This window comes from Heliangelus exortis, chromosome 16 (genome assembly GCF_036169615.1).
Source record: "Heliangelus exortis chromosome 16, bHelExo1.hap1, whole genome shotgun sequence".
Taxonomy (NCBI): Eukaryota; Metazoa; Chordata; class Aves; order Apodiformes; family Trochilidae; genus Heliangelus; species Heliangelus exortis.
This window is the reverse complement of record NC_092437.1, coordinates 5,670,877-5,698,740: the sequence shown is the minus strand read 5'-3', so window position 1 is coordinate 5,698,740 and position 27,864 is coordinate 5,670,877. Positions and strand designations below refer to the sequence as shown.

General features: G+C 38.0%; 2 protein-coding genes and 1 long non-coding RNA gene across 6 annotated transcripts in view; 2 read left to right on the top strand and 1 right to left on the bottom strand.

Moving 5' to 3' along the window:
• The window catches only part of TUBB1 (tubulin beta 1 class VI), a 340,778-nt gene that overhangs the window by 81,274 nt on the left and 231,640 nt on the right, over positions 1-27,864 (top strand). The window lies entirely within an intron of this gene.
• The window catches only part of LOC139803736 (uncharacterized), a 93,258-nt gene that overhangs the window by 51,489 nt on the left and 13,905 nt on the right, over positions 1-27,864 (bottom strand). For 2 of the 3 annotated variants that reach the window (XR_011729145.1, XR_011729146.1), the window contains exon 1: positions 15,377-17,113. This is a non-coding gene — a long non-coding RNA (uncharacterized lncRNA). Of the gene's footprint in view, positions 1-15,376; positions 17,114-27,864 lie in introns of those variants that run through there. The other variant, XR_011729147.1, reaches the window with a different exon arrangement.
• Positions 1,857-21,526, top strand: EDN3 (endothelin 3). The gene is made up of 5 exons (XM_071760163.1): positions 1,857-2,258; positions 2,697-2,937; positions 13,604-13,765; positions 14,276-14,378; positions 15,022-21,526. The coding sequence occupies exons 1-4, from the start codon at positions 2,207-2,209 to the stop codon at positions 14,346-14,348; spliced, it is 528 nt and encodes a 175-aa protein (XP_071616264.1). The 5' UTR covers positions 1,857-2,206; the 3' UTR covers positions 14,349-14,378; positions 15,022-21,526.

Genomic DNA, 27,864 nt, shown 5'->3' with positions numbered 1-27,864 from the left:
CAGCAACGTGTAATCAGTAGTTCCTACTCACTTCATTGAAGAGTTGTGTTAAACAGTAACGGCAGAATAAATTCTATTTTTTTCTATTTCAGATAAGTTAAAATCCAATCATAAGCACCTGTCAAAATTAATCCAATATCTGAGTACAATATCTAGAACTTCCTGATTTGAAGCAATTAATTTTTCTAGTTTTATAAGAAATGAAAATAACTTCAAATCTGCTTTCAGAATGTTATCACAATATTTTTCAAAGTAGCAACAGTTCTACAACTGTGAAGCCTAACTTTAACTGCTGATTCTTGGAGAGTATGACTTCAATACACACAAAACCATAATCCAGCAGAGCAAACTATATAAACATTCAGGTCACTGCAGTTACTCATCCTTCCTTAAAGGTAAGCAAGCACACGCTTTCCTACATCAAGCCTGACCTTTGATACAATGCTAAGTTCAGTAATTTATATGGGATCTATTTTCCCTCCACTGTATTAGTTATGAGAACATTAGTGACTCCAGTGGAACTGTGCAAAATCTGCAAAAATAAACCCAAGGTACTTTCACAGTTCTGTTTCAGTACTTGAATGTTCAGTACTGAGCAGACTACTTTCAGCTATCTCCTTATGAGCTGCTCTCACTGCAGTGGGTACAAAACTTTCAAATTTACTGATATCTCATCTTTCCAGCATAATTAATAGTTCTAACATTTCAGTTCTCTATAGCAAAGTCTTGTAATTTGCACAAACTGTGCAAAACCAAAGCAATTGTAGTTTTCACAGAGGGCCATGGTCTCAGCAAAACTTGAGAAAAAGGAACTTTCTAGTTATTACCCTGTCTGTGATGATAATTGTGCTTTTGTTTGCAGATGGGTATACGGTCAACTAAAGTTCTCCCACAAAACCCGCAATCTTTAGAAACTGACAACAGGCGAGGTTTGACAAACTGACAAAACATGACATCTTAATGAGATTTTTTGTAGGCATTGTTACTGAATAGTACACACCAGAAGCTGGAACTGGGGGCAGGGCTGAAGAAGAATGTGATGCAGTAGAGAGCAGCGTTCCTTCTGCAGATAACATAACCTGAGTGATCCTGCAACTAGTTTCTTACTCACAAAACAGACTTTAGTGAGTATATAAAACTGTCATGATACATAAAAGGAATTTTGGATGGAGCTCTTTCTGTTAGTACTGAAACATTCTTAAATAAAATATTTAATGTTTTAAAATATCTAGAATTAAGTTTGCTAACGTTTCTCCATGTGCTACCTACAACATGTTTCCTTCAATGGGATATATGTGCTACTGCAAGAAAAGATATATCCAACTCCTTTAACCCCTGTATCCTTACCTACTAATGGCTGATATTATGATAACAAATGGGGCCACATGCATGAGTGTTTTTCTAGGCACAAGTGTCAGGTATTTCACAAAGGATGAAATACTGTGTGTACCTTAGATTTTGCACGAGGTAGGTTTATCACAAAGAAGTGTTCATAATTTACTAGGGAAAAAGAACATATTAATAAACTGGTGACTTAATTTCACCTCGAAATTAACTGGAAGAGTGCTTGGGAAAAAAAGCCCCAAACAATTCCCAAATCTGTAACCCAAATTTGAGTCAAAACTTTGCGTTTTTATCGCACAAGCATTCCTCTGGCCTCCTGGAACTACACAAAAGAAAAGGATCCGATCGTTTAAAAGCATGGACTAAGATCAGCATTAGCACCAACAAAAGAGCTGTGCCTCCCGCTCCTGGGGAGGATGTGCAGCTTTACCCCGGCCTTTTACCTGCCGGGGTGGGAAGCAGGGGGCGGCCAGGGGCGGGGAGCGAGGGCCGTGCCCGCCCCCGCCCCGGGGGAGGCAGGCGGCTGTCCGCGGGTGGGAGGCGTCTGCAGCTGGAAAACAGCAGCTCCGGTTTCTGATCAGATTTGGGGGTTGGAGGTGTGTGTGGGAATAGCCGAGCGATGGATCTTCCCGTCTTTTGACAACACTCTCCCCTTCAGGACTAAGTCTGCACTGAAGGAAAATAACTGCAAGGGAGAACCACTAATCACACCTCCGTGTGGGAACTAACTCCGGGGAGCAGCCTGTGCCGCCAGCCCTAGGATATTCCCTGCCTCCAACCTGAAGTGATTCCTCCTGGAACAGTTCAGTCGCCCCTGCAGTTCACCTTTGCCCGCAGTAAACAGGCGTGCAATTTGGGTTTAATGGAGCTGGGTTTATTGTTCCTCTTTGGACTTACAATTACATCGACTGCAGGTAACAATTTCTTTCTTTCTCTGCCATTTCCACGCATGCACACAAAGAAAGGCTAGGGTGGTTTTTTTTGTTTTTTTTTTCTTCTTCTTCCAAAAGGCTGTAAGCAATAGCCCACTCCGGTGTGTGGTAAGTAACCAGGCGCCAAAGCCATCATTTGGCCGTACGTAGCTTTGAACACAAAGCACTCGCTAGCGATGCACCCCAAGCCTGCGGGGGCTTCGGCTGCACCCCACCAGACTGCAGTAAATATAAACATAACGGTGCTTTTAACAGCCCTGAAACTTTCCAGGGACTAGTGACGCCTCGGATCCTGTTACAAAAGGGGCTGTGGGGCACCGGGAAGGGGGGGGTGCTCCCCGTGCGGGGGGTGCGCGGGGACAGGGGCGCTGGGGTGGACCAGGGGGAACTGAGCGCTGCTGTTGCCTTCCCCCGGTGCAGGGTCCGCGCTGCCCCGGCCTCGCTCCCCGCTGGTGCCGGCCGGCGGCGAGCCGCGCTCGGCAGCGCTGGGGCAGAAGGAGCGGGAGGAGAGCGAAGCGGCGGCGCTGACGGCCGGCGGCAGGGCCAAGGTGGACGGCGGGGCGCTGCGACGGCGGGCCCGGCGCTGCACTTGCTACACCTACAAGGACAAGGAGTGCGTCTACTATTGCCACCTCGACATCATTTGGATCAACACCCCCGAGTGAGTGCGGGCGGGCGGCGGGACGCGAAATGGCGGTCCGGGCTCCGAGGGGTGCGACCCTCGCGGGGAGGGGGAGGCGAGAGGGCTGTGCGGCGGCCTGGCCTCTGCCGCGGGGCGGTAACGGGCGGGACCCCCGCGGCAGAGGCGGGCCCCGCCGGGGTCAGGGGGGGACGAGAGGAGCCCGCCCTGCTCCCCAGGTAGCCCGGGTTCTGCAGCTGGAGCGGAGGCTGGGGGGGCGGGCAGGCTCTGCTGGCGGGGTCTCCGGGGAGCCGAGAGAGCCCGACGGCGTGGCGGGCCGGGTCGGGCCGCTGCCTCGCCGCCTTCACACCTGCCCGGCTTCACACACCGGGTGCCGGTGGGGCTGGGGGAGCCTCGGGCAATGCCGGCGGTCCTAGTATCCGCAGGGCGCTACGTTCCCTATCCCTGCACACACAGGCACAGCTGTCCAGATGTACCTTGCTGCACGCAGCATGTGTCTGTGTTGTGTGTCGCCTGAGGGAAAACAGTCACGGGGCAGTTACTTTGTAGGAAAAATCTGTTTCGAATAAACCAGTCATTGGGAAAGAAATAGTGTGTGTGCAACGGTACTGTTTTTGATAAAAAATCATGCGGAAAAAATACTTTGACATTAAAATAATAATTTTTGAAAACCTCAATATACTAGATTTGAGATGTTACAAAAGAACGTCTTTTACAATTATGTTTAATAGGAATGGCAGACATAAGTTTTTGTTTCAACTCATAATAAAAGCAATTTTTGAAAACAACATTTCCCATGACCTGGAAACTCTGTGTAGGGGTGGAGCATGTATGCAGAAAAGCAGGGTCTGGTACTAACATTAATGAAAAAAATTATCCAGGAAGAGTTACACTTTGCCTACATCCTAAAGGTTAGAGGCCTCCTTTTCCTAGACCATTGTACATATCCTGTCTCTCTGGGGAACTAAAGCAGTCTTAAGGACTTGTAAAGATTTTCAAAGGTTTCAGTTCTGAATCAACCACAGCAATCAGTTCATTAAAAAATGATCAGATCAGATTAATCTAAAACCAGATTGCTTTTCACTTTGAAACACATCAAGTATTCCACCAACTACAGTTTGGGAACATATGTACTGACCTGGATCTGCCTTTGAATGAATTGCAAAACTTTTCATCAGGCTAAAATAACAGAAGGAAGACAAAAATAGCAAGTAGCAGTAAAATAGGATAAGTCAAATGGGGTTTAGGGCACTTAATTTGTAAATTCATGTGTGTGTCCTGGCTAGAGGCCATGTCTGATGACAAGTCTTTTGAACTTCTACCAACCTGTAAGTGTCATGTATTCACACAAGTCATTCAGTTGTTTGAGTTCCATACCTGCACTAATCCATTCTGGGATTACTTAGAATTATTTTAGCCAAATATTTATGACTCAGTATATTTAAATCAGAGCTCATCAGTGAAAACAGAGGAATGGCATTCCTTTTCCTCTACACACTGAATAAATAAAATTCTGCTAATTTTAACCACCAGCCTCTTTTTTTTTTTTAAAGGATACCCTGTTTTAAGTCTGCAGGAATTTAAATTTTCATTCCAGTGGGAAAAGTAGCATTAATTCAGTCATGTTTACCTGAAAGTTTAATGTAAACATTACAAAAGAGCAGAAATTAATGAATAGTAATATAAATAACATTTCCATTATACCTATAGCATTAGAAATATGTGTAATAATGCAGATATTAAATAATTGGATCTATAAGACTCTGCTTTCTTAATTGAAGTCAGTTGTATATAAAATAAAAGAAAGTCTCTCAGGTATGTAAATCTGCCCCCACTACCCCACTGCAGAGCTGGGTCTCTGAGCTGGGCTGCCTTGCTGCTTTGCTTCCCTAGTTGTTTCTTGAGACTTGCCTGGTGTGAAGCAGCAAGGTAAAGAATTAAAGGAAAAAGCTCCATTAACAGATGAAGTAGGTGTACAAATCTCCCTCTACGTTGAAAGATTTTTAAAAATCCTAGGATTCTTCCTAGGTAAGTTCCTATATGTCGGGACAGAGGTAGTCCCTGAAATATGCATGTATGTAGCTTCAAATATTTTGGATTGTGTTCAGGGTACCAGAAGCAGTTTTAAGATTTCATGTCACACATTTGAATGAACAGGCACTAATTCTGTCCAGATGCCCAATCTGAAATGATGTCTCTAGCTCAGAAGGGATTTAGGGATGTGAATGAGAGAAATCAGGCCTGCAAATCTGATATTTCAAGAAAGTTATGCTACTTCTTTTAAATGGAAGAACCACTGGGTGTGTACAGACTGGCTGTTTGTAAATGGGGCATTTATGTTGCTCTTGTATGTGTTGTTGAAAGATTTTTATTTACTATATATTTGGTTAGAATGTAACTTTAATTCAAACACTGGGAAGCTGGAAAGATGCTGCAAAAGATTGGGGTTTTCCTGATATCTGTTGATTGTGATGGTTTCCTTGCTTATTTACTTATCATATCTTTTTGTTTTATTTCCTACATCACACACTACAATTGCTTTTTTTTTTTCCTTTCTTGTTCCCCCTGAGTTATGTCTTTATTCCTGTCACAAATTCTTTAATATTTTCTTACTTTTCCTTAATATTCAAAGCAAATATTGGCTATGGCCTCTCCTTTTCTGGAAAATGTTTTATTGAAAGTGTTGGAGCTAGACTGATGATAGAGTCTATCCCTATCTTTGCTGAGAAACCATGTAGGTCAGCAAGGTGACAGTTCCAGAAAAGCACAGAATTGCAGAACATGCAGCCTGTGACTCTCAGCAGCTATTGCCAGTCCAAGGAGAAATTATCTCTGCACATATTTGCATATTGCTTTATACTTTCCCATGAACCACTGCTGTTAGCCCAGGCCACCAGCATTATTTTCACATAGTGAGTCTTATGCTGGGAACACTGAGAACCTTAAGTGGAAAAGAGGACTTAAAGAAAGTCAGGTAGGTGAGAACAGAGTAATGCAGTTATGTGATATAGAGAAAGATTGCATAAGGTAATTAAAAGCTGGTAAATTATTCTCACTGATAAGATTGATTACTCAAGAATTAGTTTGCAATGTATCTTTTTGTCAAGTGATTAATTAAGCTTATCTTGGTCTATAGCTACAGATATATTTAAAAACAGGTCTTTTGATGTAATGAAGCCACAACTTGATGCTTAATTCTGTCAGCTAAAGAAGAAAATACCAGCAAGACTTCTTTTAGATCTATGCTTCCTTGAAGGGGTCCTATATTTCAGTATGAACTGAACTTGTGCGTCCAACAACCAAAATGTGGTTCAGTTAATGGCATTGCTGCATGAAGCTTTAAAGATGCTCAGAATTATTAGTAAAAGACTAAAAGATGACAAGTGTAAGAAAGTTACTGATACCAGGACACAATATCATGTGAGATAAAGATACCTGAGAGATCTTTAATTAAAAGTTTAGCAAGGTTTTAATCCCGACACTCTTGAAGGAGTATTAGATCCACACTGGTAAAGGTATTTGCTCACTCAAGCTAAGCAGAAAATACAATAATTTCTTGAAGTGTCTAAATCAAAGCCAAAGTGTTGGGTTTTTTTTCTAGATGACATTTTATGTCAGTATTAGCTACTATGGTCAAAAAAAAAAGAGTAACAGAATGAAATTCTGTGATCACGTTATAAAGAGCAGCTTACACAATGATCTGAGAGTCCTTTCTTGCAATTACATGAAGATTTTAGTCAGTAGAATTGGATAGGCAAAGTGAAAGGAAGAGTGTGATCTTACATCTTTGTGTTTGCAGCTTTGATGTTCTGCACTTATGTGTTCTATTTCCTCAGTGGCAGGACAAAAGCTTGTAGTCAAGAATTAACTTGTAGTCTGTTGCTTTGCTCTGCAGGGATATATTGGTAGAGGATATGGTGAGTGTTTCACAGTGTGGTTAACATGGTGACATTACAAGGATGTGGTGTTTTGTTTCTTTAGTAAAGAAGAAACTTATTTCTGTAACATAAACAAATGAGATATTCCTAAGTGGCCATTCGACTTTATCACTGGGTTGACTTCAGATAGTTCCTCTGTAGAAATCTGTAGACCTAATGTTACCACCTGCTAGGGTGATAAAAGCTTTTTGAACACTTTGATTTTTTTGGGGGGAGCTCTTTCTGAAAATGCCAACAAATGGGTTTGCTTGCGGTCCAGGGTTTGTAAGAAGCTGAACAGACAACAGCAGCTGATTCCACATACAATCAACTCTAACAGTTACAAGTTAAAGATTTTTGCTCACTGCGGGCTTCAGTCACCATCAGAAAGCCAGCTTTGAATGGAAACAGTTTGTACTGTATCATTGCTTCACCCCTTGCTTTGCTCATACAGAGGAAGTGATGTCTTGGGATGTTGTTAAAAAGAGAAGACTTAAGGACAATGAATTGGATACTCTTGTTTTAACTGCATGCTCTGCTGTCTGACTTTTTCTTTGTAATGGCTTTTAGTTACTTGCATCTCACTGAGGATTAAATTTTGTTGAATGGAAGCTCACATAACATAATATAAAATGCTTTTCATCCTTACAGGTATTAAGTGGTATTACAAAGTAGTACATTTACCCCATTTTGTGAGCATTATCTGCATCATTAGATAAATATAGATGATGTGCCATACATTACTGGAAATAAAAGCACACAGCTAAAGATCTCTTATTCAGCAAAACAATTAAGCATATGCTTGTAATCTTAATAGATCAGACTGAAAATACCTCCTAGACAAAGACATGATGATAAAATGGTGGCTGCAAGCCAGGCAGTTCAAATAAGGAAGCTGATCTGTCGGTTAAACAGTTCGCATGGTTAACCATCAGAACCAAGTGCCAAAAGTGAAATGATGAATCTCCTGTTGATTTTTTTTTTTCTGAATGAAGTTTGCCCTGCATTTTGCAGACTTCAGGATCCACATGTTCACTGAAAACTGTTTGTCTTAGATGTGTGGATGCTACTAAATTTGGACTATGTACATGCACTGTATGTCCTAATGTAGCATGAATGTTGAAGTCTAAAAAGAACAATCTTAACATCTGGAAACAACTTCTCATACAAAAACTCAGATATTTTTCTGATCATATTTAAAACAGAAAACATGTAGCATCCTTTGGGCAACTACAGGAGCAGGATGAGTAGTGATTAAAAGCCTTAAGATTGTTTTACAGTACTTAACTTGGATACCACAAAGTCCCAGTAGCAGGGAAATCAAAGAACTCGTGTAGTCAGTGACACTGGATGATGAAGCAGGTGTATGCTATCCTTAGCTTGTTACCCAAGTTAGCTATAACTAATTAGCTATAAGTAAGGTCCTCACAAATTAGCAAGTACTACTTGCAGATTAAGACTGAAAAGGAAAAGTGAAGGTTAAATCAAATCTAGTAAGACTGTGGAAGTACACCTTTTGGGGTGGTAGGTGGTAGAGCCTGTTTGGTGTCTAGGATCACTGACTATTACTAAATTGAGTATGTAAAGATATGGCTAACATAGGGTTAAAAGTTTGTTTCCTCTGAAAATAATTTTAATTGCAAAAAGCTACTTGGAAAAAGTACAGCTTCTCTGAATGGAGCATGTGCTTAGGATGACAGAAGACCAACAAGTCAGGCACTTCTTTGAAGAATGTGTTTTACTTCATAAATTATTATGACGAGGATGAGAAGGAAGGGATAGTATGGGAAGTACATCTATTGTGAACTACTCTGTTAAAAAATATGCCTATTTCAGAAAGAGTTGGAGCCAGCTTTTAGAGCAGCAAATAACCTCTTCTATCCACATAGCTTCATAATAGTACTGCAGTAGCTGTATATGAAAATATAGTCAGAAATATCTGTTATTTCCCCACAAGCATGTTTCATTCTGGAGACATTTTGTTTGACTTAGAGGATGTTAAACTTGCTGCCTTTCCGTGTTCTTTGTTCTCAGTGGTCCTTACAGGGATCTCATACATTTTAAGACTGTCTGAAAACACTGGAGACTGCTGGGAGCCTTGCTGGCCTGGATACATGCCAGAAAATATATTGCTGAAAACTGAAATCACAGCATCTAAGATGATTGCTGCAACCCCCTCATCCCTTTATGTTGGCTGAAACACTCAAGTGCCCTGAAGGTATCTACTGTATTTAAGTGGCTGGGAAAGTAGAAAATAATAGCAGCTCATAGGTCAATTTTAACATAGCATGAGAAACTCAGCCACACTACACAAAAATTAAAATAAACCAATTGGATTTGTCTGCCTGAATTCTGAATGTTCAGTAAAGTAGTAACGAGGACAGCAAGACTTAGGCAAATTAGACTTGGAGGTAGTAGTCATTCGTTGGGCAGTTTTTTCTGTGAGAAATTTTCCCTGATATCACTGGTTCAGAATTGTTTCAAAATGTTTCACTGTGACTCAGTAGTTTTTGTATTTTTCAACAAACAAATGACTATCTCTGTTAATTTAATGGCAAAAACTTGCTTTAAGAGCTTGATGACTTTTAGTGGGAGAGCATTTGTGATTGTTTTGTGCACACAAAGTACAGAAATAGTCTAGTTTATTTCAGCATGTGACTATTTGAAGTGCAGGTCTATACTTCTTTTCTTTTAAAATTCTAGGAGAAGTGTTGGCTAACCTGAACATGGCTGTATGTTCCTTCCACTGCAGAAATCAAAAGAATGTTTCAAGTGACAAGAACACACTGTTCTTTTGATTAGCTTTGTGCTGTTCCATATTATACATGGAATGATCTTCAGATAACAGATCTGTTCCCTGGACTAATTTAGAATATCTTCACATGGAATAAGTCCAGGTAGTGGAGAGTTTGCATACAGAATAAAGAACAAATAGCGCATACTGACAAAGAAATTATCCTTAAACTCAAACTTGTAATTTAGAAAGGGATTTAAAACTGAGCATGCAGACTTCTGTGTACCCACTCCCTGGCTGCAGTAATTGTACTGGTAACTGAACTCTATAAAAGAGGGTTACTTCCACATAAATCTCAAGTTTGTATGTTGCCATACAGAAACCAGTTCTAAGTAGTACCTTGGAAAGGCTGGTCCAGAATTGCATAGGTTTTCTTGTTCTCCACTTCAAAGAGAAGAAAGGCAGAAAGGAACACACAGTACAGAATAGCTCTTAAATATGTGAAAACCCATTTCACTGCCTTAGAACTTTCTTCTCCTAAAGGAAGATACGATACATACTGAGCTTATGGTCAGAAATAAAATTTGTAGTGAAACGTAAATGCAAAAAAATTTTAATCTGGATTTTTTATAGAAGTTTCCAAAAAGTTTGTTAATGGCTCTTAGCCAGTAGTTCAGCCAGGGACCCAGTCATAACCACAAAGAACACAGCATGTAAGGGAGCTGATTATTCAGGATCCAGAAGCCTTAGCAGATGGCTAGCCAACCAGTCTGCCTCTGCCTAGGGCAGTTGTTCCTCATCCTAACTGTGGAGACACAAACTACCCCGTGTATACTAAAAGTCAGGACATTTGACTAAAGAAAACACCTGAAATCAAAATCAAAAGCAAAAAGACTTCTGGGCAACACAAATGGTTGGTGACAATTACACATCAACAGTAATTCCCATTCAGCATATAGAAATTGTGATTCTGCTTCCCTCATTTTGAACCTCAGCACTGCAGCTCCATAAGAAAAAAAAGAAAGAGCAGCATTTTCTAATCACATTTAACAATCTAAGATGAAGCATGCTGCTAGGCAAATGCTTCTGATACTTGTTCAACTGAATCTCTTCGGCATCTCCTCTCACTTCTGAAGTGCTGAGAAAGAGGCATGAACTAACTTGAAATCCTAACATTTTCAGCTGCTGGAATGATAACCATACACACACTAACATTTGCTTAAATGCTGAGATTTATGAGTTGCATCAGAGTTACTGACAAGCAAGGAAACATCAAAACATCTATATTTTTTAGCTCTTTCAGAATACTGTTGGCAAGACTCTGGGCTGCTATTGATGTTTTTATGTTTTGGGCTTAAATTTTTGGATTAGAAATCAAAAGCAGGCATATTGGGAGAATTACTGTATTTCCATCTCTGAAAAATTTTCATCATCTGCATTTTTGCTTGGGCGTTCTGGTTGAAACTCTTACACTTGAAAATGTCACTGCATTGGCATGCGTTTCTGGACCACTGAGAATGAAGTGGTCTTGAATACATTTTCCAAGCTATGAAGCATATTCTTACAAACATTCAAAGTTTCATAGAACAAAAGGCACCTCATTAGAAAGATCAGAAGCAGCATCTAAAATATCAGTCTCCTCCTTTGCTTAGGGCTGTGATTCATGGTTCTTGTCACTCATAATTCTATTATATTTTCCACCCTGCCCATTTGCTGGCATCGACTGTCACTTAGTGAAGGCAGCAGACTGGTAAAGGGCCTGCTCCTCAACCACTGTAGTTTACATGCTGGTGCACTAAGGTAAAATTGAAGTTGATGACACTTCTAGTTGGTCTGTTATTTTGCAAACTGCAGCAACTAAGGTATAAAACATGTGCCTTTCTCCCTCTTTGGCTATTCAGGCAGAATCTCTGACAAAGGGCAGACTGCAGCTCAGTCCTGCAGAGATCCTGATTTAGAGAATCAGAGTAAGAAAAAACAGTATTGTGTTTTGGAAAAGTGGACTTTTTAACAAGGAACCACTTTAAATAATGAGAATAGCATGCTACAGCATTTTGTCTTGTTAGCACAATGTGTGGTGACATCTGCAAAAGCTTTAAAAAGCTTCTTTATTCGTTGGCAGACCATCTGCCATGAAATAGGGTTTTCATATCTGGCTAGATCAAGACAAATTAATCTTTTAATTTCAGTCCAAATCTGAAGAGGAAGTTGAATAACAGAATTTTACCAGACAGTTTTCATAGGATTGCCACTCAAAAAATACCAAAACTTCCTATTGTTTCTGTCTTTAGATACCAGCCACTACTTCATTAAAACCATGAATATATCAAAGGTATGAACATATAGCAATTATTTATGTCAGAAGTTAGCTACATAATCCATTTATCATTCATTATCGTAAAGTAGATGGCAGTATAGAATTATTAATACTATTCAATTATAAAATGGGACTTCCCCATAATCCTGAAGACAACAAAAAGCTTTTTAGATGATTGAGAAGGCCAAAATCAAGTCCTAAAGCCTTCTAAGAGATATTTTTTGTCTCTTCTAGTATCTAGACATAGCCATCGAATGAAGTAGTGCAAATATGTAACAGGTTCTGCATATAGGCAAGGCAAACCAGCAACTGCTGGAGAAAGACCATCTCATGGTCTCTGACATGACTGCTTGTGAATTTTTATCTTTCTGTTGGATTTTGTAAGTCTGTATATGACAGTTGTGCTGTGGTTTAGGCTGGGAAAGACAAGATGCGCTGGTAGAGGCTGATTCGTACTGTAAATGCAGAGGTTTGAATAAATGCTTTGCATGAACTGTACTGATGTTAAAAAAGTTCAGTCCAAAAATATTGCAGAGATTAAGAAAATAACATTTCTGAACCTTTCAGCCCACCACGAGTGTGGGAAAATGGGAAATCTGCAGCTTTCCAATTAATAGCCTAATGATGGTTTTTTATGAAAGCAAATGAAAAAAGCACAATTATGTGAAGTTAGTGGTTCCAAACTGATTATTCAGGCTTTGTTCTGTAACCTTTCTGTAACCCTTCTGGATCAGTTCTCTACTTCCTCTCCCTGCCTTTTCCACCACTCCACTCCTGTTTCTCACTTTTGAACAAGAGTCTTTTCAGATTTTTAGCACTGGGTTTGAGGGTTGCTTTGCACATCCCTCAAGTACACAGGAACTTCTGTGGGTCTTCAGAAGTATGTGTAGTGTACGCCAGCTATGGACTGAGATTCTTTAATAACTTGTAGGAAGATAATTTATGACATAGGTCTAAACTATTCAACAGTTTTGGGGATGTTGGCAGGCAGTGATAAATTACGTCCTTTTCTAATATTAATTATAAGCCATTAGAGACCAAAGTGTGCCAGACTGCAGGGAAGTAAAGAGAACTACCCCCTAGTATTTCCTGGTACTCTGTGGTACAGACTATGATCTCTTGCAGAAAAGTACTAGTAGATACATGAGGAAGATTATCTAGGTGTTTCTCACATTTATAACTCCATGGGTCATGTTACCAAAACGATGCAGTAAAGGAATCACACTGACAGTATTCTCTGTTTCTCACTGAGAAGATTAATGGCAAATCAGGCTCTGAATCATGAAGGTGCCAACAGTACTTATATGGTGGATATCAGCACAGCTCCTTTTTGACTTCATGCCAGCTATGGCAATGAACGTAGCAAATTTTATTCATTTGTGGGAGGTAAACGACACAATAAGGGAGTAAGCAATAACCTGAGGATGTATTTGTATTAAGCTGTTATGTAATAAACTTTTTTTTAGATAGCCAGTGCAGTTGCCAGTTTTAATTCTGCCAGTTGATCTGATTGTCTGCTACTTCATAATTCTGTGAATACCTGAGTTGGTTGATGAGAAGGTGTGCTCTTAACAGGGAGAAATTCTTACATAAGCATAAGCATTTTTTTTTTTTTTTGTCACTATTTATTGCTTTGCATCAATATTTTCTAAAACAGAAAAAATATGAAATATTTTCATTTGCTCCTAAAATATACACTATTTGTGATTCTCACAACAGGAGGACTGTTCCATATGGGCTGTCTAACTACAGAGGCAGTTTTAGAGGCAAAAGGTCTATAGGCCAGAATCAAAGTACTTTCCAGTCATTTCGGTGTTCTTGTTTGGATGCTCATGACAAACAGTGTATGCAGTTTTGCAGAAGAATGCCAGACAGAAGAAGGTGAGTATCATTTCTTAATATTGCAATCTCTCTACATGATTTGACTCTTTCATGGAGAAAAGTTAATCAAGTTGCATGTATCACATGAAACCAACTTACAAATGCATTGCTTTTAAATAAGATTTTAATCTCCAGTTGGGATGGGTTAGCCCTGGCCAGCAGCCAAGCACTTATACAGATGCTTGTTCACTTCCTGCTTAATTGGAATAGGGGAGGGAACAGGAAGAACAAAAGCCAGAAAATTCATGTTAGAGTTGAGAGTTTAATAGGTGAAGGAAAGAGGCCAGATGCAGTACAGTACTGCTTTGAATTTTCTTTTTGTTGTTTCTTTTTATTATGTGGCATTTTTGAAACAGATCTGTTCAGTTAGGGGCATGAATAATAATTTTAGGATGTTTTAAGTTTTAGTTAGTTTAATGAAGTGTATGACATTATCATTTTATGAATGGCTCTGTAAGAGTATGATTGATAAGAACACAGTGACAAATACAGGAAATCTCTATTCTGCAGAAATCACGGATCAATGAAAAAGGTAGAGGAGAGAGACCAATGCAGTGAAGAGAAGGACACTTTCATTCAGTAGCACAGAGTATGGACGATTCCGAACAGTCAGGTATGCTATAGATGTTTAATGTTGAAGAGAAATACTAATTTTCCATAAATTTTCTTTGTCTTTGCACAACTTAGAGTTATTGAAACTGATTATTGTAACTTCTTGCTGAATCAAGGCAGAATTTGGCCCAATAGTTGTTTATTTTTTTTAAACAACCTTTAGTATACGCAGAACTACTACAACTTTCCTCATGCTCGTATAGTTCTTTCAAAAGCTGGATTGCCAGCAGTCTCCCCTTTTTCCTCTTGTTTCTAGGGCAAGGACTGTTTGCATCTGTCATCTTTTTGCTCATTTAGCACTGCCACAACTTAAGCTACATGTCCCATCGCAGTGCTTCAGTAAAGCTTAAATTGTCAAAGTAAAGAAACAGAACAAACTGTGGAAAATGTATTTGGAGGGAAAAACGGATGTATTTTAGCTACAGGCTATAAAGACATGAGTGTGACCTAGCAGCCAGTTTCAAACAGTTCCGTTTCCAAATCTACCCTTAGTACTGTTGCTACACAAAAGCTGGACAACTGGGTGGCATTCACTCTGTACACATAATCAAGGGGATGAACCATGGCTCTGTCAGGTAACAGGGAGTTGGTTATGAAAAATAAAGCCTTTTTTTGTTGTTGTTTGTTTGTTTTTCATTTTAAAGCTTTAACATTTATTTGCTGAAGCTCAGAAGCAAGAACTTAAACTACAACTCTCCCTTGAGATGGACAAACTTGATGCTTCAGTCTGATGCCAGTGGAGAATTCAGCAGTATGCAACACTTTCATTGCAACAATACCACTTTGAGGGCACGTGAACCTGTATGAAGCAGCTTTCTCCCATGCTCCCTTGACGAGAGCCTCAGTAAAGGATAAGCCTTACCATGTAACCTGGCAGGGGATGTATCAGCGTTGAAGACAAATTCAAAGGCAGATCCAAAGTTCAGCAAAACAAAGTTTCAGGAAACATTTCTCTATATAATTTTTAAAAGTCTGATAGAAACACACTGTTCCACTTACTGCTTGCTGTATGTCTGAAGAATCCATCCGCAGCTTTATGCAGGCAACTGTAATTGGAGAATGTGATGAGTTAGGGAGAGATTACCTATACATGGGTTCTCACTAAGAATAAACAGCTACAAAATATTTCTCTTGTAATGTATGCAAGCCTGAATCATCATATTGTAACTTTGTGGCAGATGTTTAAGTGACAGTATCTATGCAGAATAAATATGGATGGCTAACATAAATATTATTATAAACTATAGCAAGTTAAAAGTATACATTGAGTATTCATAGATTACCTAATTTAGGCACAAATTATTCCTGCACTTCAAAGTTCCGTTCAAAAACATTTACAGTCACTATTTAGGGGTGCAGTGTAGCTGATGAACAGAACTCCAGTTACTCATCCCAGAGAATTTCCTAATGATGAAAGGGTAGGACGGTGGAACTTCAAATGAAATTTCATACAATCAGAGTAACTTACTGTACTAACAGACCATGTGCTATTGTAAGCCCCTACATGTGTTGTCACCCACAGTACACACAACCATCTTTGCTGGTACTATAAATTTATTTTTATCTCTTCACTGAAACGTCATCACTGAATAACTTGGAAACTTAGCAATAAGGATTATATCCAACCCTGGACATTTTTTAATGTAAGTGATTTCTTCAGAAATCAGTCTTTCTTGGTAGAAGGATGCAAGAGTAAGGTAGGAAAAAAAAAAAGTAACTTTTGCAAATCCTGTTTTATATTATTTAAAGAGAGGAAATCCCTTACTTGTGACATCACAGATATTTTTTTGGTTTGACCGAGCTTCACACAGACATTCCCCAGGGCACATAAGTTAAACTGTAACCTGATGACATTTAATTATGTTTCATCAGAAGAAAGATGGAGAACAAGACAGAAATGGAGATCAACAGTAAAAAGGGTTATAAAGGCTTAAAACAGTGGTAATAGATGTTGTTTGAAACAAGAAAGGGAGGTCTTTGCCAAAATATATGATATATTTTATATATATGTGGATATATTTCATAAATAAATTATTATAGTTATAAAATTAAATATATCTTTCAATTACTGCATTTGCATTAGTTTCTTACTTGCTGTACAAATGATTTTGTACATTTATAGAGAATAGGTTATTTATTGTATAAAAACACTTCACATACTATTTTCCCATAATTTTTAAAAGACACTATAGAGTTTTGGAGTTTTAAAAAAATAATTGAGATTTGTTATGAAGAATGCTTAATGTTAATTTATGACCACCAAATGGAATTTTTTTCTCTCCCTGAATGCGTATGCTCAGGTCATAAAAAAACTGGTTAAAGAGATTGATAGTTCTCCTGACATTCTAAGAATTTAGTATGAAAGCATATTAAAAATTATTTGATACGAATTATGCATAAAAAGTTACATTTTGATTTTGTGTCCCTTTGCTATAAATGTAGCCCTTATCTAGCCTAATTTGTATCCTGGGACAAATGAGGAAGCAATGGATTATTCAGACTTTCTGTGAACAATGTGCATGGACTTCAGCTTCAGTAATTTCCATTTATTTTTTTCTCTGGAACTGCAAACACATCCCAGTGCTAAACAGGCTGTCAATGACTTCTTGACTTCTTGGCTGATACAGTTCATTTTTTAGATGAATTATTCAGTCTGTGTTTGGGTTTCTACTGCCTTCCCCATGTTAATTCCATATAAATATTGTATTTGAAGATGGATTCACACCTTCTCCATTCCCACATACTTTTACTCTTTCACAGAAAAAAATCAAATTGAGTTCTTTCTTTGGCATGCAGGTAGATTAAGCCCTTGAGTAGTGGGCTATGTGTTGTTATTGTACTTTTTCTTCAAGAAAAATCCCACTTGTTTCTATGTGAATTCCTCTTTCAAGTAGTTTGAGTTTGTGACACTGCAGAGTAAATGAAACATTATATTGATGTAGACATCAGTCTGTCATGAGTACAGCAAGGGAAGGAAAATGGGAAGCAACTGTTAAGCACAGAGGGAAAATCTAAAGTTTACTGTAGATATTTCAAAATAAATCTATAAACCACAGCATGTACCTGACAATGTGCTGCATTCTAGAGTCAAATTTCAAGTATTCTGGTAGAATTGTTTCAGCAAGATTGTTTTTACCCAATTTGATATATTTATAGAAAATGTCACCATTAATATTGCCCACCTCTTAGGGAGTCAGTTTACCTATTTTTAAATTGAAACTGGAAGCTATTAAGCTAGTTTGAAATCCTATTCTTTAAAAACTATACAAAAATTTAAATTAAAATAGAAATAAATTTTTTAATCGTAAGAAACCTCTTAAGATATGATTAAGCATAAAATTATTGTTTGCAGAACTCAGAAATTAATGTTCTTCGAACATACAATGTTAGCATAGTTAGGTTTACTGCAGAATTATTCTTGGTCTGTGATATTTTTTAAGACACTTGTGTTTACTTTTGTAACAACTAGTCCTAGTTCTTACTGCATTCCATGTAAGATCCATTTATGTGTAACTGCTCTAATTCTGTCAGAGTTGCATAGCTCAATCTATTTCCCATTAATATAAGTTCAGTTTTCAGTTGTTAACAGCAATAGGAACAGTAAATGATCAGAAGTCTATAAAACAATGTAGAAGGAAGATCTGGAAGAACTTCAGTTTTCTAGTCCACAAAGGAAAAGGAAGAGAGGAGATGTGAATGCAGCTGTCAAAGCAGATGGCAGCTCCTTGCTTGCTGTGCCAGCTTTTGGGGATACCGTTCTTTTATTCTAATTCTTCCCATATATTATAAAATGCTTGTAAAACCTGGGAGTCAAGTTCTTCTGGTGATCCTTTTGTTGACAAAATAAGGCACATAGGAAGAAATTAGTGATTTTTAGTTGACCTTGCCAGGAAGGATGTTTCCTTTTTATAAAGAAATCTAAACAAATTAAAATAGTTTGTTTTATTAATTATACTAGGGGTTTTTTGTAATACACTGAAGTCTACCACGTACATGAGTGGGAGAAGGCAATAGATTTTGAGGGTTCTTTGTCATACAGACAGAAGTCATTTTCTCTTGGCTAAACTATGATAACTTAAGTCATTCCTCATCTGCTTTAAAGATGTGCTAAATGGTATTTACTATACCCTCCATTTAGTAGATACAGCAGAATTGATTTGGGGTTTTTTTCTGCACATGAAACTGCTGACATGATGTGCCAGCAGAGGCTAAATGAATTGCTTTTGATGATTTTAAAATCCCCAAGTTTGACATCTTAGCTTTTCTCTCAAGCACAGCTAAGCAAAAAGAGCTTGTAAGAATTTCTCTTGCTACAAGAAAAGTATGCAAGCATTACATGCCCTATAACACTCTTCTAAGGACCAAAAGAAATGGTGGTTACAGTTCTGGGATATGTTTTTTACCAGATCCACCCTGAATATTTTCAGATACCTGGCACTCAAACCTGAAAGATTGGCAGAATCTAGCATCTTTCACACACACTCAAGATGTTGCTTTTAGGAGTTGTTTTTCAGAACACTTAGGTAAAAATAACTCTACTGTGAAAGATTGAAGAGGACGATTGTGACAATTTGGCTCAAGGTGATTTGAATCCAAAATGATATGTCTTGAGAAAAGTAAAATATAGGCTAACATAAGAACGAGTAACGTAGCTAAAATTTATTTTTAGTAAAGGAACAAATTTTAGTCATATGAACATTAAATCTTTAAATCCACAGCTTGAAATCTATTGGAATACTAATCAAGCAAAATTGTTAACAGATAAGATGGGAAACAATGTCTGTTTTCTCTACTAGAGTTTTACAATGGAAAATATATACTTATAACCTGATCTGGAGAGCTTTACACTACAAAGACACGTCAGGATTGAGAGACTTAAAATACATTAAGGAAGTTAAATAAAGCATATTGAACTTTGTTTACCTTGCAGTAGTATCTTGCCAAACTTTGTTTAAAAGCACATTTTGAAAAGTGTTTTGACTTCCCAGATTTTCAGAAGTGCTTTGGAATGCAAGCGTGCCTTGATTTGCACTCCAAAAGTACCTCTGTAGTGAGTGACCCACACTGATAGAAGCCAGAGGAGCTTCAACAGAGGTTTAGGAAGAGATTCAAGTCTCAGCTCTTTTTCTGCCATGGGAAACACCACAACAAATTGTTGGGCTCTTACTGGGTTTAGCCTAGACTCCCAAGAATCCTGGCATCGAACAAACACTCCACAGATCAGTCTTCTAGCTTAGTTCTTTCATCTTATTTCATCTCTCTCCATTTTATAACTGACTAGATTGCTCATCATTTTCAGTATGCACCACTTTCAGAAACTGAGCATATACATAAGCTCATCTGAAAAAAATCCATCTGCAGCTTTGTTTCTTTAGGCATCTAAACATCTTACTCTGTGCTATCATTCAGTCAGCAGTAAGTGGATACCTTTACTCACACTTCTGCAGATGTCTATCAACATAAATGGAGTTGTGTTGACTTAAAAGAACTGAAGTTCTAGCCCCTTAACAATAAGTTGGTTAGAAGCCTTTTACATTCAAGCACCATTTTAAAATTAATATTTAAAAAGCCTATACAAATGACGTAGACAGTACAGGGACGACTCTGTGTATGATATTGCACTGCCTAATGGCAGCATGCAGTGTAGCAGCAGGCAACCTGTTCCATGGTGGCTTCACTACAGAGGATGAGGATGTGGGCACTGAGCCTTTGTCTCAATTTTGCAACCCAGCAAAGGATTCCAGAGATGGGCATTTTACTGCAACAGTTCCTTATTTGATGCTGCAAGTGTGTTCTCCTAACTCTAACAGAGGAAACTGATTAAACACATTTTGCCAGTCACATGCATTTTCTTCATATACAGTTCTCAAAGCCTTTATTTCCACATATGCAACACAATCAGTAATATTTTTTTTCAAAAGGCAGTGCCTGTTTCAAAAATGCTTTTATCATGCCTGCCTCACAGTGTGAAAAACTGCAATTTCAAAACAAACACGGTTCATTGGAAGCCACACAAGTTCCAAACACCCCTTTCCTAATTTTCGAGAAATGCTGGGAACAGAGTATGGAACAGAGAGGCCTTCAGCAAGAGTAAGTTCAGTACAATCTTTCAACAACTCTTTTTTTTTTTTTTTTTTTTTTTTTTCACAACTGCCAACATTTTTGGTGGTTTTTTTTTTCATCTGGCCTGAATAAGGTATGACTTTTTTTTTTTTTTTAAGAAACCATAATCTTTAAGCACTTTCATTGTGGGGTTATCTAACAGCATAACTTAGAACATGAGCTGTGCAGAAAGTTCCTGTTAGTCAATTTATTTTTCAAATGTTCATCTGTATTTACACATAATAGTTCTCACTACTTTTTGTGGTTTATCTGTTTCTCATACTGCAGATTTCACTGTTTCCATATTAATTTACAGAAAACAGCCTCAAGATGTTTATCAAGCTTGCATTTCACTTAAAAGCCATAGGAACATGTTATGTTGTATAAAACATCCCAACATCACTTTCTTGAAAAATTCCTCTGGAAATTTTTCATTTCTCTGACAAACAAGCCTAATTAGTAATCTGCCTGCATCCACCCAAGGCTCTTAAGATCTTGTTTCTACCTCAATGATCCTTGTTACCTTCCTTACACTGCTTTGTATTTTATACAGCATGCATAGTAGCTCAATCTCTCATGACTGAACAATTCTCTTCCCGAAGAACCTCACCTGATATCTTGTTAGCACCTGAAATATATTTTTTAAATAATCAACTGTTTTAGATGTGGAGCCATTAGAACATTACTCTTAGTATTTATTCATGTTTTCTGTTACCAGCATCTTACAAATGGTATTGCTGACCAGTTATTGTTCCAGTTTCTCAAAACATTCTTTTCTAAACTATAGAGATGAAACTTGTCCAATTCTGTGTCATGCCTGCTTCTATACAGGCAAAGAGAGATCTCATTCAAATACAGGCTTAACATCATTGTAAAGTGCCTTATATGTAATTAAGGGGGCGGGGAGAGATCATAAGTGACAGCACTCAAAGTTTGTCATACAGCAGTGTGAACCCTGAACCATTCATTCTATCAAAACAGATCAAATGTCTAACATCTTATGGATTTGCATCTTAAAAATAAACTTTTAAATTTAATTGTACACAATTTTTGTTTTAATTCCTTGCATATCTACACAACTCTGTCCTTTCTTTCTGTAAAACACCCTGGTTCTTTAGAGAATTTTGGTAGAAACAGGCAGCTGCCTTGAATGATTACAAACATTTGTGGATGGATCATTAAGGATCTGTGTAAATTGAGCTTCTGGGTGTTTCAGTATATCTAGGATTATTAACTCATCCAGACATCTGTCAGAAGTGGTTGTAGGCAGCAGAAAGTTTGAAAGGTTCAAACACTCACAGCATTTACCTAAGAGGCAAAAGTTTGCTTTCTATAGGAAGTTAGCTAAAATGCTTGGGATTTAAGAATTGTGCCAAATTAAATATAAGTATTTATAAAAAATAATGTAACATATTTTTCCTGTAATTCTATTGAATGGAATTCTTGTAATTCCCTCTTGTAATGGACCACAAACATGACAAGCTACTTTCATGGTTTGACCATCTGTCTCTTGGCATTCTCATTCTGCATCTTCCAAGAGATAAAGCATCTGTGCTCTGGCATTTTCCAGTCACCACAGTTAAATGAGGTTCCTGTGAGAGATGCCTCTTGGAGAAGAAATTCCTGTAATTTCCAGCAATAGTGGAAACATTGCAGGTGTCTTTGCTGTTCTGAAGTGTTTCATTTGAAAGAACAATTCATGTGAATATAGTTTGTACTCCGTTGTCCCTTCCCTCTGACACCACCACTGCAGCCTAGTGGCAGTCCTGGTTTTGATTATGTAGATTTATTTATCTTACTCATGGGGTAGTTCTCATATGGGAATGATTTATAGTCATGAATGATTTGATCTGGACTTAAATGAGTTAGAGGTTAGTCCAAGAGTATCTGCACAACTATCCAAATGATTGTGTGAGTTATTTTCACATATTGTTCCATACCACTTCACATTCTGTTACATTTTTTGCATTGGAAACAGAAGCACCGAAGATATTAAAAAACCAGTTACACCAAAATACCCCAGCTAGGCAGGTCATGGTTTGAAGCTGGCTGATGGTAACAGCTTCCCAGTACTTCTAAGCCTTGATTTTATCTAATGAAGTTACAGTATGCCAAAGTTACTACCTGCATCCAGTCCACAGCTGCATTTTTTTCATCTAAGGAAATAATTTTTTTTTTTGACTTTTTTTTGACAATTCAATTTTGCAGTAATTCTTGAAATCTAAATGCAAATTTGAAGAGTCCAAGGGGCATTTTAAATACTAAAATTACCTTTATGATAAATAAAAGATTTTTTTATCAACATAGAGTTTTTGGTCCATTTGAGATTCGTCTCTAGAACAGGACGAAGATGATTACTCTATTCCTTTTTTCTATTAATGGCAATTATCTTTAATTACTGTCGTATAGTCTATCCAACCCTTAGGGCTTTACTCATTAGTTTTTATAGCACACCTTACCCTCAAAATACTCAGTGCTAATCATAACATCCACATCCGTTGGAAACAATGGCAGAACTCCAGTACTTAAATATCTTTCCTAGCAAAGATACACTGAGGAAAGCAGAAGTGCTGTTTACTTTTGGAACGTTGCCAGAAGTGCAGGACCTATTCAGCTTCCTTGAAGACTAGAGATTCCCACACAGGTTAGGAGAATAGTACAACCCCATTCATACATGCCATGATTTATCTACAGCTCTGAAAGTAATTCACAGAGGTAAGAATCTTCATTTCTGTTTCACCACTAACAATCTGAAGCTGTAAAATGAGCAGTGCCTTTCCCAAATTCACCGACTAGAAATAAAATCCTTCCATCTGAAAACTGCTAACTTCAAAATCTGTGAGGCTCTCCCAGAGTTCTAGGGATCAGAGCCCTTTTTTTTTATTATCTAATATCTTGCAGAATTCAAGTTTGCTTTGCAAATACTTCTGTATTTATATTGCCTCTCAAATGCAGCTAGAAGAGGCCATACTCCACAATCACTATCAAAGCATGGGAAAAAATGCTGCTCTTGAGAAGTGTATTTTCAGAAGAATAAACAATAGAATGTGATTACTCATCTGCAAAGACACAGGACAAAGCGAAAGGGCAGTAGCTTTCTTGAAGAATTTTCTCAGCTTACAGAGCAGACCATTATTCCTGCAAATGTTTCTCAGACATGCAGGTACAGGCACTGTACCTGCAGCACTTCCACAGGGACTGGGATTGCAGAAGAGCTCAGAAGAAAGAACAAGCAGCAGTAGAACAGTGATTAGCCTTGGACAGAATCTTTAGAAAGAAAACTCCATTGCAAACAGAAAGGGAGCTCTATAGCACATAAATATTGCAAAAGTTAATAAGAAAGATAACAAAGACTTAATTATACTATCCCACTCAACTTTTGCAGTAGCACAGACTCCTATTTTGTAGTTTGGAGGGGTGTGAAATTGAACATAATTTCACAGCTGCAGTGAAATCCCTGACACAATAATTGAGGATTTTGGAGTCTGGATTTAAGGTCAGGCTTTTTAAAGTAATCTTACGACTTTCTATATACTAGTTTATTCTGAATAATCTTTATTCACTGGAGCTTTGCTCTGAAATTTCAAAATTGTACTAAACTTGGATTAGATAATCTATAATTCTTACATCATGCTGCTGTCAGAAAAAGGTAAGCATGAACTGCAAGTACATTTCTACCCTTGTCCAGATTTTTAATTGAAACACAGCACTCAACTATATTGTGATACAATAGGAATAAACCAGCTATTTATTTACAGAAATCAAACCAGTGCATTAATGGGACAGAAGTAGGTATTGATTTAGATGATTAACAACTATAAAAGCTATAGTTAATCATGGTACATGAGCATTAATAGTAAACTAATTTAAAAAACCTAGAAAAACAACTCTAATATTAACTGGAAAACCACACAAAACTGGGTTTGTTTAGTCTGGAGAAAAGGAGGCTGAGAGGAGACCTTTTCAATCTCTACAACTACTCGAAAGGGGATTGTAGTAAGGTGGGGTCAGTCTCCTCTCCTGGGTAACAGAACAAAAGGAAATGACCTCAAGTTATGCCAAGGGAGGTTTAGATTGGACAGTAGGAAAAATGTCTTCATTGAAAGGGTTTCAGGCATTGGAACAAGCTGCCTGGGAAGTGGTTGAGTCACCATCTCTGGAGGGTTTTGAAAGAAGTCTAGATGGGGTGCTTAGGGATGTGCTTTAGTGGTGAGCTGGCAGTGGCTGGATTAAGGGTTGTACTTGATCATCTTAAAGATCCTTTCCAACTTTTGACATTAAGGAGGAGAAATTCTGCTTTCCTTTATGAGGTACAGCAGTAGAGAAGACTTTTGTCCAGATAAAAAGATTTTTTACAACAGACAAAAGCACAGGCAGATAATATTCCACATGGCCACAGCAGTAAAGATACCTAAAATATAACAACTTAAAAATTATGATTTTGAGTCACATTGAAGGGTTTTCAGTGAGTACTATTATTAATTATAAGAAGTAATAAGTACTACATTATACCATAGGTTATTAAAGTCCAAGAATGACCTAAAGACTGAATAGACACTATTTTTTTTGAAAAAAACAATTCATATTGGGAATTGCTAGCTTGTTTAGTAGTTACAACAGCTTTTTCAGTTATTCATTGTTTCCACAAGAAACTCAATAAGGCTCCACACATACCTACAGGTGCATTCCATATGTGCTTTCTTCCCTTCTCAAATGCAATTACTGCACCATTTCTGTCTTTCAAATACAGAGCTATAGAATTACACATTGCTGCACTTTTAATTAAGGCACAGATACAGATGTGATTGATAGAATCATGACAAAGAAACTTTTATCAGAAGCCAAGGATAAGATTTATTTTTCTTTTGTAGCAAAGCTGGAACATAGACTTCTGATGCTGATCAACCTGGGCTCTGAACATGGCACTGATCTATCATACCATTTTTGACTTTCAATTTAGAGCTCTCAGTCCCTTGATACTATCCATATTTAAGCAATTATACTGCACAGGATGATCTTTGTCTGATCTCTTGTTCCCATATGGTGTAAATTAAGAAAATGATTCACAAACTGTTAGTGTTGTAGTGGTGTTCTTGGCACAAGTAAAAGTTGAGGACAAACACCAGTCGTGCCTGGTGACACACTCTCACTTTTGATGTGTCCAGAATTAGAGCCTATCCAGGAGACTGCCTTTGACTACTAGCTTTCTCCTTTGCTATCCTGACTTTTTTTTCATGTCACACTTTACTGCCCCTACAGCTGTGCTTGTGCAGGCAGTTGTGAGGCCATATGGTGAACCAGACTGCTAGAAAGATTTTTTTTCCTTCTACAGATACTTTATCGTGCATTGTTTAAAAAATTGTTAGTTTATTATTAAAAAAGAATACTTCAGAAGAAACTTCTGAGGATCATCAGGTTGAATTTCATGACTGACTTCAAAGTTGCAGAAAGTTTTGAGTTTATATTACATTGTTCAGGACCTTGTGCAGTTGAATTTTGAAAATGTCCAATATTCCACAATTTCTCTCAGGCTCTATGCCAGTGACTGAACACATAAACTGGGAAGAATTTACTCCTTTTATCTATTCAGAATTTCTCTTGATATAACCTGTGTCTGTTGCTAGTTATCTGTGTACACCCAAGAACTGTAGCCTGTTTTCTATATGACTGCCCATGAGGTCATTCAGACAGCCCCTGCAGCCTCAGCTCCAGGCTGAACAAACCTCTCTCAGACTCTGCTTGGATGTTAAGTACTTCAGGCCCCCAGGCAGTAGCTGTCCCTCTGTAGGAGTTCATTAGTATCTGGAGCTTGGGATCTCACTCAGACCCTCAAACATGATCTCACAAGTGGTGAACACAGGGAACAACCACTGCCCTGGCCCTCTGGCAGCTTTCTGCATGCAAATAGCCTTCAGCTGCACTGACAGGAATGAAGGAGCCGTAAAATTCAGTTGTGTAGACTGAAGCTGCCTCGACTGTGTTTCCTCTGTGACTTAATTCAAAGCTTATTGAAAAATAACAATGTTTCCTGACTTTACCCCGTGTTAATTCAAATCCTCATTAGGGCCAAATCCTACATGCCCTAGGGCTTATCAGTATGAACACATTTTACTCAGAACAAGATGCACCAAGGCAAAAAAGTGCTTTATAACTGCTTTGATTGAAACATGTCAAAAGGAACCATTTATCTTCATTTTACCAAAAATCCTCCTTCCCCTAAAGGGGGTGGATTTTCCCCTAGAGACAGAAAAACACTGTAGAAGGGATAGAATGGATTTCTACAGTTTTCTGTGTTGCTACCATCTCATAAGGTGGGAAATAACTGGATATGCTGGCATACCACAATGGAGAGTCTGGGACAGTACCTGGTCACAAACTAAACCCGTGATGTAGAATATCAACATTGCACCTAAACAAGTAAAGAAAGAGCTCTGAGCAACAACACAGATGGTCAAACTCCTTTGCAAACATTCTTGTCAGAACAGAGGGAAAATCTGAAGCATTTGGCCTGTGCTTTTCCACACTTTCCAGTCCAGGAATCAGATAAACCTTATGTAAAATTTATTGGATTTATTATGCAATGTTCCCATAATAGCCCCTACTTTCAATCAAATAAAAATTAGATTAAACTTTAATGAATTTAAGTTTAATTAATACTATTTATTCCTCTCTGCTTTGCTTCCATGCATATGACTATGTGTATACCTGGTTATAAGAAAAAAAAAAATTTTTTTCTGCACAATTATTACACAAGCTGTCTGCAGACAGAAAAAAAGCTGGCTTAGGGTAGAACTAGGCAGTCAGGAAAGACAAACATGAAAAGAGTCTTCAGCTTTGTTTAAGCTACTGCAGACAGAAAGGCAGTAAGTGTTTTCCATGTTGATTCCTAGAGTGGTCTTAGATTACAACAAATGGTATTCATCTTGATTATTATTTAATGGCTTCTCTCAAAACTTGGATGCAAACAAGTAAGTGAGCAAGAAAGATGAGTCTTAGGAGGATGAAGACAACAGCATCATGATGCTGCTTTAAGAAATACTTTGGTACAGCTTCACTGCTGTGCTGCTTCTAGGTCTGAAAAACTAATGTGGCCACCATATGTTTCAATGTTTGTCACATCCCATGAGATTAATAACAGTTTCTTATTCACAAGATTTCTGAACTGTATTAGGGTGTCCTGGGAAACTGAAGTCCATATTTTTATACTTTTCTCTTGTGTGAAGCCTTTGAGTTCATAAACAAAAAGGGAACAAGTTCTTCAGACTGAGTGATTGCAGCAGGTTTGTTAATCACAAAGCAGCTTAGCTGAGAAACTTTTACAATACCAGAATTTTTGAGAAATCTCAATAGTTTCTGTAAAAGGAAAGCAAGATGGGTTAGCAAAG